At 33.2% G+C, this 12101-nt stretch overlaps 1 protein-coding gene across 1 annotated transcript in view; it reads right to left on the bottom strand.

Annotated features, from left to right (window-relative positions):
• Positions 1–3910: 3910 nt before the first annotated feature.
• LOC136037870 (uncharacterized) overlaps positions 3911–12101 on the bottom strand; it is a 37518-nt gene continuing 29327 nt past the window's right edge. The window contains exons 5-7 of the mRNA XM_065720720.1: positions 11732–11942; positions 5987–6189; positions 3911–4247 (exon numbers count right to left, since the gene is read on the bottom strand). Of these exons, the coding sequence (XP_065576792.1) occupies positions 4029–4247; positions 5987–6189; positions 11732–11942 (633 nt within the window). The 3' untranslated portion in view covers positions 3911–4028. The remainder of the gene's footprint in view (positions 4248–5986; positions 6190–11731; positions 11943–12101) is intronic.

Below are 12101 nucleotides of genomic sequence, written 5' to 3'. Positions count from 1 at the left end.
GTAGTGAAGACACCATTCAGTAGAAGTACACAAGCCCTACTCCTTGAAACCGACAATGGTCTAACAACCAATCCTTAATCAAATCCTCACCTGTTTTTGAATTCTGTTCTCCCAATTATTATAATAAAAAAGGTAAGCTAATTTTGCAGAACTTTGTAGCCACCTAAGTAAGAGAATGATAATTCAAAGTCAGAGAATTGGTTATTTAAGTAAGAGAATTATACTTTTACCGTTGTACCGTTACATACTTTTACCGTTGTACTTTTACAACGGTAAGAGTATGGCCAGTAGCCATCCTCTTGAAGTACGTAACCCTATATATATATATATATATATATATATATATATATATATATATATATATATATATATATATATATATATATATATATATATATATATATATATATATATATATATATATATATATATATATATATATATATATATATATATATATATATATATATATATATATATATATATACATATATATATATATCTGAAAATCTCTGTCGGGTAGCCCTTCTTCTGTCTTTGCGGCGATTTTTGGCTTAGTAAATTATTCTATATGATCACGGTATTTATTAGATTAGTTAACTGAATAAGAATTCAGCTTAAAATCGAACCACAGAGTATAAGAAACTCGTAGGAGTTTATATTACATACCAAATAAACTGTTATTGATTTTAAATCTACAAGGGCGACGAGCATGTTTTGTAGGAATTAATAAATACGACTTCGTCCAATACCAAATTTACGGGAAATCGGCATGAGTCAGATCTTAGGCGATTTTACATGGGTAATTGTGCGGGGAGAGGGTAGTTACCGCAGGGGAGGACGATGGCCACAAAAATAAACAGCGTGGCTACTTTTGATGAAGGGTCTGCATTCAAATTTGAAACTGAATTGGGGAACTGAGGTTATTAATCTGCACTTGTAAATAATTGTCAAAAATTGTATTTTATTTTGATACAATGTTTTGATACTAACAAAAAGTACACATTTAGCAACTTCCTTTCAAATGACTCTAGTGCCTTTGTGTACCAGACCTCACTGGGGCAGATTAGTCGCCAAAAAAGAAAAATGAAACCATTGAAAAGGAATAATTTGATTTATACTTTCTTGTTGGCTGATATTGAAATGGTATTTTTAATTTCTTACTTTGCAGAGAATATTTTGATTCCTCAATAGACTGTAAATTGCTGATCTTGCAGTGTAATTTGGCTAATCTTTTCGATCTCTTCGAATTAAAATTCTGTTGAGAATTAATTTTAATCGCCTAGAAAAAAACGTTAGCTATAAACAGAAATTTGATTATTTGAAATTGCAAAGTTGAATCGCAATGTTACTGATTCAATTAAACCTCAAATGTACCTCCCTTCCCTGCATCTCTTTGATTTGTTTAAAACATATTTTATAGAAAAAATTGTAAGTTTCCTGTATTTGATTTGTGACAATGGTCATTCCAGTAATTTGCTTTATGTTTGAATCTGACGCCTTTATGAGGGGTTTCAAGCTCTTTTTCAAAAACCATGTAAATTTGTTTTCAAAATAATATTTTAGTATGGAGACTAATCGAAACATTAGTTACCATTCCTAAATCAGCTATTAAAACGCATTTTCAAACGTTGGCTACCTATGAGCCATGGATCGCTGTTTATTAGATTGCAGCTATCGTTGCAACCATAATTAGGGTCGTTTTGCAAACGTTTGCAACGCATTTTCAAACGTTGGCTACCTATGAGCCATGGATCGCTGTTTATTAGGTTGCAGCTATCGTTGCAACCATAATTAGGGTCGTTTTGCAAACGTTTGCAACGCATTTTCAAACGTTGGCTACCTATGAGCCAGGGATCGCTGTTTATTAGGTTGCAGCTATCGTTGCAACCATAATTAGGGTCGTTTTGCAAACGTTTGCAACGCATTTTCAAACGTTGGCTACCTATGAGCCATGGATCGCTGTTTATTAGGTTGCAGCTATCGTTGCAACCATAATTAGGGTCGTTTTGCATTAGCTAAAGTAGGTCTGAAATACTAGTTTACTTAAAGTCTTTAAGAATGTAAACTCCATTCTGATTGGCGGGTTATTTTTGGATGACCAATCATAGGTGGTTTTTGAGGTTACGAAATTGCAATAGGAAACCTTCATCAAAATCCAAATTTTCTTGTAATCAGAATTTTTTCGTTTTCTAAGAATCGACCAACTGAAATTCAGGCTACACAAAGTAGTCTTAATCTAGGGTTCTTTATTCTTCTTTGAATTTAAAGTTCCTGAAAACAAGTCTGTACTCAATAGTCAAAACAAAAAGTTAGACAATATTGGTAATTTTTATTGCCACTACTGCCAAGATTCCAATTTCTCTTACCAGTTTCCAATGATCTTTGAACACAAAAAATAAAAATCGTCACACTTGCTTAGCTTGCGAAATAATTACTAAATATGGAACGGAAAAAACTGTCAAAATTAAGAATGAAAGGTTTATAATTCCGTTTCAGAAAGAATACTTCGCTTCATTTGGCAACTGACGTAATTTTCTTATGAAAATATTAACCAAATTCTTGTTTTAGAATCTTGTTGTTACTCTAGCATGTGAAGTTTCATCTTTTCTTGTTGAATCTATTCAGTGATCATGACTTAGCAAATCTGTATAAGAGTTCATTTACACATTGCGGAAATTCGTCGGGATTTAGCAACCCATGCGGATATTCCGTCCGTTTTCGTGCTTGAAAAACTCTCTATCTTTCCGCAAGGATTTTGTCAAATCAGGAAGGATTCCTAGCAAGGTTTTTAAATGAATAAAACTCTGACTATGGATCATGAAAAACTCCATGATCTAACATTGGTTCAAGGCTACCCCAGGTTGTATGATACTGCTCACCCAGGCTATAAGAAAACAAAGAAAAATGGTATCATTTGGCTCTATTGCTCAACAGCTTTCAGAGGAGAATTGAATTTCTTTCTCTATTTGTCTTCGGCGCTTCCTTCGCAGTTTAGGTACTAAAGCAAGAGTCAAATTAGTCAATATTCTTCTTTTAGTACTTGTCCTCATCTTGAAAAGCTGATGCTTTTATTTCAAAACTTTGCCTTGAAACGCAGCGTTTTCTGGGCCATCGTTCAGAAACATATGGACGGATTTCCGCAATGTGTAAAGCCACGTTTGGATTGGTGACTCTGTTGACACGACAAGGAATTTTGCCGTTCGATTTGATTCTCTGTCGGCATGCCTGGCAGTTGATTTATAAAATGTTGACTTTGAACCGGAGAAAAAAAATTCTGTTTTCCCTGACGACAATTAAACTAGAAATTGAATCAGCAAACTAAAATTAGCGGGTGAATTGAAGACGTTAGCTTAAAAGAGAGACAGAATGTTTATGATCAAGAACGGTAAGAAGCATTAGAATCAGTTAAATAACTGAATAAATGCTGACAGTCGGTTAATTTAGCATTAAAGTATTATATTTGAAACTAACACCAAAAAAATGCCTTAAATATACTATTTCAATCACCATAAAAAGGCACAAATCAATTGCTAATGAGCAAGGTTTCGATTGTTCATCGACTGCAAGCTCGAAGACAGCTCTATTCGACCAAGCGCCACTATATCGCTTCTTAGCGTTTGTAGTGCCAAGGACAACAAATAAAAACAATTTTTGCCCCCTGGACTAACCTTTGGTCTATCTTTACCTGAAAACCGCGATTTTCTAATGTATTTTTTCTGGTTGTTTCAGAATTATGAGTTATTTGGACACTACAGCCTGATACAAAACCCTTTTGTATCTAATATGCACATACCATGGGTATGTACATACTAGGTAGATGAATAGCACATTTCCATTTTTTGGTTTTATTTTCATTCGTCTGCATTTCTAGGACGGCTATCTAGTATTCAGAAAAATAATTGCACAATTTCAAAATTACGATAGATTTTAATACTCTCATAAAAAGACAAAATCACCTATTATTAAAACAATTAATAGCATTACTCAAATTAAAAACAAAACTACAAGAAAGTGGTACACTGGTTTCATTTCACTGATTCATTTCCGTTTTCAACCTGACTAGATTTACTGGAATTCATAGATTCTTCAAATTCTATAAAATATAATAAATTTTTCTTAAAGTTGATGGGATTTAATCGTTCAGTGCACCCAAAAAACACACCTTTTTCCTTGCACTCGAGATACTTGGCAGCAACTGAGCGATTAAGAGCATGCACTTGAGGGTGCTCCATATATTCAGCTATCTGAAAAAATATAAATTTACATTATTTTTTCATATAAAACGCTTTAATTAGGCAAACAAATAAACAGCAAATCTGAAGTTTATAAACTTGTATGGGAAAGCATCATGCTTTACAAAACCTAACTTACTCACTCACTACCAGCTATCCTTACCCCCCTCCCCCGAAAAAAATTTACTTTTCACACAAGTTTATACCAACCCTGTAGTAGGACAGTAGATTAATGTCCTGCTTGGCAATATAGGACCGAGGGTTCGATTCGAGATTCGAACTGCCGGTTGGGCGACAAACTTAACACCTGTCCCTGTAATAAAAAAAAAAAAAAAAAAAAAAAAAAAAAAAAAAAAAAAAAAAAAAAAAAAAAAAAAAACTGAAATGCTGATTCAACACCCTATGGAAGTTTTTCATCCTTATTTATAATGAACGACATTAATGAATTTATAATTACACTAAATTTAAAATGAACGACATTAATGGATTTTCGACAGGGAAATTTCTTTTTCTTCCTTGTGATATTGCGGCGACTGAAGTACCAAGGACAGTGAAAATGAAAGCTCATCTTTAGTATTGGTTAAGTGAACTAATCTAAAACCTTGAACATTTAATGTATAAATATAAACAAAAATAATGGATTGACAAAAATGATAGTCATAATAAGGTGAAAAAATGAGAAGAATGAATACGACACAAAAGGAAACAAAGAGTGAGACCGGTTAACAAAAAAGAAAAAAAAATACAGTGCAGTTTCATTAATGCCCTCCCGAGGCCCAAACAATCAAGGTCACATAACTACGTGTAACAACTGTAAAAAATAATAATAAAAATTGTATAACTGATCCAGAAGTGAGCTAAAATGAAATAATTAACTTCTTTCAAGGAAACCTTACGTTATAATATGTCTTTTTAATTCGGTTTTGCAGAGGTACATAAGGATGATAGAAAGGGCATGCCTCACCCCGTTATGTATTAAAATTTTTTGTATTCTCATTGAAAAACATCGAAAAATGACCCTCCCCCACTCTAGATTTTAAAAATTTCATATTTAATCTTGATTGAAAAAGAAATCGAAAAAAACGTAAATGCCAGTATGGATTCTGATTAAGATTGGATATAAGATTTTATTAATCAAGCAACAACAAAAAAACAAAAACCTAATAGCTATAAAGCACATCGTAATTCTTTTATCTCTATATCAATACATCAGGCCCCGCAAAAGGCTCTATGGCCCATATACCTTTTTTTATTATCATTAAAGAAAAAATACCCCTCCTACTTGCATTTCTTTGGCATTTTCTTTTAGAATAAAATTGAAAAAATAAGAATCTTTGCGCCCACCGTTACATCTTCGTTAATTGGCGCAATCGGAGATTCAACGAAAAAAAAAAATGTAAAATGACCTTTAAAAAAAAAATTCATAAGACAAGTCATCAGCCTCTTAAAGAACGTAAAATGAATGGATCACTTAAAACTTTGTATTTGTTTTTGGCTCTGTTGACCACCTGATGCTTACCGTCGATGCCTTGCATTAAGAGGCAACAAAGGTAGGAGTGGCGCAACAGATTGACTTAAAAAACACATTAGGATAACCGAGCTCCTACTTCCGTCTTAATGGGAGCTGTTACTGCAACCATGATTGGAGGCTGAACTAAGAATCGAGAAAAGAAATTCTTCAAAGTATGAAGGCTTGACCTTGCTCGTGACTTTATTTTAGTATACACAGACAGTTCAAAAAAGGTTCTTACAGGCATCCATTTAACGTCTAGAATTTCTTTTTCACACCGAACTGTTTCTTTGTTTAGTGGTGCAAGTTGGACAATAAAATACATATCGGAAGAGTCAAAATTAAACCCATGAACGTGTCGCATTCCGAGGACAGATCGGAATTCAGTTTTGATTCCAGTTTCTTCAAAGACTTCTCTGATGGCAGCATCCCCTAAATCTTCACCTGAAAGTAAGACAATGTTTGTTTTTTTTGTTTAGTTTTTTTTTAACAACAAAAAACACTGGTAATTTTAATACAGTCGTTCTGACCATGGACTGTTTAAAAGGTTGTTGAAAAAAATCTCAAAGTTCGATCTGTTTGATATTAGTTTGTTTTGTCAGATTAGTTAGATTAAAGTGGCATTTGTCTCCGTTCGTTTAATAAACAGACATGTGTGCTGTCATTCCAGGTTTGTAAATACATATATATATATATATATATATATATATATATATATATATATATATATATATATATATATATATATATATATATATATATATATATATATATATATATATATATATATTTGCGATGGAATAAAAAATTTCTATTCTAGCAAATAATAAAGTGAAAAAACAATTTCCTCATTTTGATACTATTCTTACCTTTTGTACACATAAGGTATTTGGCAAATCCAGGATCTGTCTCTAAGGGAGGATAGGGTGCAAGGCCGTATCCAGAAGGGGGCCTAAGGGATTTGAGCTCCCTGAAATTTTGGGCTGGCTCGTGAAAACGTAACAAATATATATAAAAATAAAATTTTTGGTGAGTTTTTAAAACATTTTGAGTAATATTCTCCGAACAAAATCCTGGATACACCTTTAATATGATGCAAAATCTGTGACGAGTGCACGATTAATATCTGTGACAATTACAATTAATACCATTAAAAAGGAAAATATTAGTCACTTTTTAGTGAATAATCAAAAGGCACTACGTTAAGCCTCGTATATAGACCCGAACGGAGAAAAGATTTTTTAATTTTGCGCTTTTTTTAGTGACAACTTTTTGAAGTACCAAGCACAGGGAACTTGTAATTCAATTTGATTTTTTTTAAGCGGTTAAATAAAAACTTAAACAGGCATATTTATCTTAAAAATCAGAAAATCTCTGAAATTCAACTTCTAATGAAAAAGACCTCCATAATCAATCATGGAATTTTTTATAGTAGCCTGAGCTAAGTTAAAAAAAAAGACGTAGGGTGAAAATTCAGCGATAAAGCTAAGAACATACGAACCAAAAGAACTTAAAAGGGTGTATATTTTCCGCTATCTATTCAGCTATCTTTTAGAATCAACAGGTTGTTAATGTTTAAATTTTTATGGGCAAAAAGTGTTGTAAAATTTAACTATTAGGTTTTGCTGGTTTATTTCTGTTCAACGTGGTAACACTGACCGAAACGTGGTACTTCGAGAAAAACCTCATAAATTAGAAACAACAAAAACAAATCTTAAGACAATTGTAAGTATGAATTAGCATCGATGGAACGAGGGGTCCTGCATGTCGCAAGGAAGTTTAAAAATGTGTCCGTAAGAATATTTATTTTTCACTTTTATTCGAATGTGCTTTTTTACACTATTTTTAAGCAACTTTTGCAAGAAAAACAATTTTCCAAAGAAAATTAAAGAACTAAATTAAACCAAAGGTAAGCAGAAATAAAGTCAAATTGTATTTCAAGCGTAAAACTAACATAAATCACGATCAAGAAATAATTGAAACCTTGAACCCAACCTTCGTCAAATCCCATAACCCTTAAAAAATATTTTAATCTTGAGGTAGCCCCTATAAAAATTAACAGACAGATACATTTTTAAAATAATTTCAAAGTAATAGAAAATTTTCCATTGTCATTTTTAAACAGTTTAGAAGGAACATTTATGAACAGAAAATTTGAATCAACTGAAGATAGGAAGTTAGCCATCTGAAGCTGCATCAAGTTTATTGCTATGTTTGATAAATGCCCTCTCAGCAAGTACTGAGTTTTGGAAAGGTGGCAGACACTTCAGGGCTTTACCACCGATGCTTTTATATTCTTTATACAGACTTTATAAAGACTTTTATAGTTACTCCCTTGGCAGACTTGATTGCGAAAATTATAGGAATAAATAAACACTAATCAGGTAAGGCTTTACGTAACTTTCTAAAATTCTGGTTTACTAAAACGACAGATATCAAAAAGTTGAAACCATCAGAGGCTGAGTGTAAGCGATATAACAGACTAAAAAGGATGGGAATATAGAAAACTTTTTTTCCTCTCTAAAAAAAACCGTGACGTAGCATCACCTAACAATAACATTAAGTTAATAATAAAATTTAAATTTTTTTTTTCTTTTTTCTGCTGTATACTGGTTTGTTCTGCACTGATCTACATTGCTTCCAACAACCATATTATTATTTTTTATAATTATTTCATATTGTTATTTAAATAACTACAAGTATTTACAAGTATTTAAATAACTACATCTGCTGTGGTTCGTTCTGCACTAGGTGGACCTTGATAAAGAAAATTAAGACATGTTGAGACTTGTCTACTTATAGTTATTTAAATAACAATATGAAATAATTATAAAAAATAATAATATGGTTGTTGGAAGCAATGTAGATCAGTACAAACAGGCAAGTTGCCCGCTTGAAAAAAAAACGAGACACTGAGATGTTAACTGCTAAATCTGTTTGCTTTCTCAGCGCTGCAAAGGATAAGTCTATGAACAAAGGTATTTTACTATGCTAGCGAGCAAGACGGCAGTTTCCTAATCCCAATAATTGAATGATTTTCTGTTAAATACTAATTGATCGCAGTGCGAAAGAGTGTCTTTAGGCTACACGTGACAATGTAACTAAACCGGAAACAGTTGAACTTTTTTTCAAGGAGAAAAATAGTTAGCTCAGAAAATGAGCAATCTATTAAACACTAAACCCTTTTTGTTTTTAACAATAAAAAAGAATTAACAATAAATTGATGTAAGAAAAACAGATGAGCCCGAAAGCCGTTTTTTATTATAAATTAAATACAAAAAAACAAGTTTTTTCAACTGAAAGTAAGGAGTGACATCAAAACTTAAAACGCACAGAAATTACTTCGTATATGAAAGAGGCTGCTTCCTCATCAACGCCCCGCTCTTTACGCTAAAGGTTTTTACTGTTTTAGAAAGAAGAATTGAGAGAAAGAGTCAAACTTTAGTGTAAAGAGCGGGGCGTTGATGAGGAAGCAGCCTCTTTCATATACGAAGTAATTTCTGTGCGTTTTAAGTTTTGATGTCACTCCTTACTTTCAGTTGAAAAAACTTGTTTTTTTGTATTTAATTTCTGAACGTTTTTGAATCAATGCATGTTTTGATTTTGGCTCTCCGCAGAGGAATAATCAAAACGAAATTTGAAAATTTTTTTTTGGGGGGGGGGGGGCGAAGCCTAGTTGCCCTCCGATTTTTTGGTTAATTAAAAAGGCAACTAGAACTTTTAATTTTTTACGAATCTTTTTATTGGTAAAAGATTTACGTAGCTTATAAATTAGCTTACGTAAAGAACTTTTGTATTCTCATGTTTTTATTACATATATGAGGGGATTCGCCCCATCGTCAGTACCTCGCTCTTTACACTAAAGCTTAAATTTTATCCCAATTCATTAAGAATGACCCCTGAATCACAAAAGCCGTAGAATAAATAGTTGAAATTACTAAAAATACTTTAGCGTAAAGAGCTAGGTATCATAAGGAGGTGAGCCCCTTATATGGGTAATAATTTCTGTTTGTTTTAAGTTTTATTGCTGTTCCTTACTTCAAGCTGAAAAAACTTTTTCACCTTTATTTTTTTTTTTTTTTTAAATAATGCTAGTAAATCCTGCTCTCCCTTCATGGAAGTTTTCTTTTCCCATGACAAATTCTCGATGGAAAGTTCCCCCAGCATATCCCCCTCTTCTCAACCCCTCCCCCCAACCAAAAAAATCCTCCTGAAAACGCCTGTATACTTCCCAATAACCATTACTATATGTAAGCACAGGTCAAAGTTTGTAACTTGTTACCCCTCCCACGGGGACTGTGGGGGAGTAAGTCGTCCCCAAAGACATAGTTATAAAGATTTTCGACTACGCTGAATAAAATGGCTATCTCAGAATTTTGATCCGTTGACTTTGGGAAAATAATTAGCGTGGGAGGGGGCCTAGGTGCCCTCCAATTTTTTTGGTCACTTAAAAAGGGCACTAGAACTTTTCATTTCCGTTAGAATGAGCCCTCTTGCAACATTCTAGGACAACTGGGTCGATACGATCACCCCTGGGAAAAAAAAAACAAAAAAAAACAAAAAAACAAAAAAACAAATAAACACGCATCCGTGATCTGCCTTCTGGCAAAAAATGCAAAATTCCACATTTTTGTAGATAGGAGCTCGAAACTTCTACATTAGGGTTCTCTGATACGCTGAATCTGATGGTGTGATTTTCGTTAAGATTCTATGACTTTTAGGGGGTGTTTCCCCCTATTTTCTAAAATAACGCAAATTTTCTCAGGCTCGTAACTTTTGATGGGTAAGACTAAACTTGATGAAACTTATATATTTAAAACCAGCATTAAAATGTGATTCTTTTGATATAGCTATTGGTATCAAAATTCCATTTTTTAGAGTTTTGGTTACTATTGAGCCGGGTCGCTCCTTACTACAGTTCGTTACCACGAACTGTTTGATTAAATATAAGAAAAAACAAGATTGATTTAAGTTTACAAGGTCCAAGGGCGTCAATTCACAAAACTGCAAGCACGAAGCGGGGGAGGAGTACTTTTTTATTTTAAGTGGGCCATTTTGTTGTTTTTGGTTAATTTTTTTACGAAAATACCGAAACAAAGTTATTTTCAATGAAAATAAACAAAAAAGGCGTTTCCAAGATCTAGGGGGCAAATATACCAACCAGCCACTCGCCCTAAAATTAAGACATCTGAAAATATCAGAACAATAATAGTTATTTTTTATTTATTATCTTAAATAAGATTTATTGCCTAAATAGATAGCAGTTACTATACAAAAATAATTGTAACACGCGAGCAGGTAGACAGCCATCCGACAAGAATGGTGGCAATAGTGGTAATAAATAAATTTAAAGACTCAGACACAAACGCAGTGACTAGTTAAACAGCCTGTCGGACGACATGCATGAGAAATAGAAACTTATACTATCTTGTGAGCATTGAAGACCAAACACAATGTAGAACTACTCATTTACAGTTCAAATACGTGTTGTATAACGTCACATGATTTATTTCCCAATTAATGACTGGTCGGGATTTACTGAGATTTACCAATTATATAAAGTAAGATACGTTAATGCTTATATCTTACATTTTATCTTGGAGTTCTTGAAATTGTTTTGAGAATACAGGCAAAACACAGATATGGTTCTTATTAGAACGGGAGTGGATGATTTATCCTGAGGTAGGAGAAGGGGTTGAAAGAGAAAAAATGTGCATTTTAGACACCAATTGTCCTTTTTTCGGGGGGGGGGATCTCAGATGTCCTAAATATTGATCTGGAATGTCGATATTTTTTCTGATTTTTGTCGTTCATTAAGAAAATAATTTCCAGATTTTGGAAACACAAAATAAACGTGGCTTTCCAAAAAAAAAACAATTGGAAGAATAATTGATGTTTTTCTCACAAAGAAAAGATCCATAAAGACCGCTCAGTATAGTGTAATTTGGTGTTTTATGGTAACCTAAAGTCCTTAAAGCAAACTTACCTGGCTCCACGTATCCTCCAGGTAGCTTCCAATATTTTTTCTGTTGAAATTTTTCCTGTACGGTTAATATATTATCCTCTTCATCAACAACAATGCCACCAACACCAATCATAGTATGACAAAATGGTGGAATAGGGCATTCTTCTTCACTTGGTAGCCATTTCAACAGAACCGCTGTATCTGACAACGCATGGTGATAATGGAAGCCGCACTAAAATAAATATGTGCTCTAACTTTATGCGAAATCATGGATAAAGATCCTTCAGTGTCATTGATGGCACATAGGGTGTTGACAATTGTCAATGTTTCAGTTGCCGGGTCCGGGTTACAGGGTAGCAACCCTGTAGCCAAGCGGAAGACAAAAGCTGAC

Source organism: Artemia franciscana, chromosome 17, assembly GCF_032884065.1.
Source record: "Artemia franciscana chromosome 17, ASM3288406v1, whole genome shotgun sequence".
Classification (NCBI taxonomy): Eukaryota; Metazoa; Arthropoda; class Branchiopoda; order Anostraca; family Artemiidae; genus Artemia; species Artemia franciscana.
The sequence above is the reverse complement of the archived record's forward strand: the minus strand, read 5'-3'. Positions and strand labels throughout refer to the sequence as shown.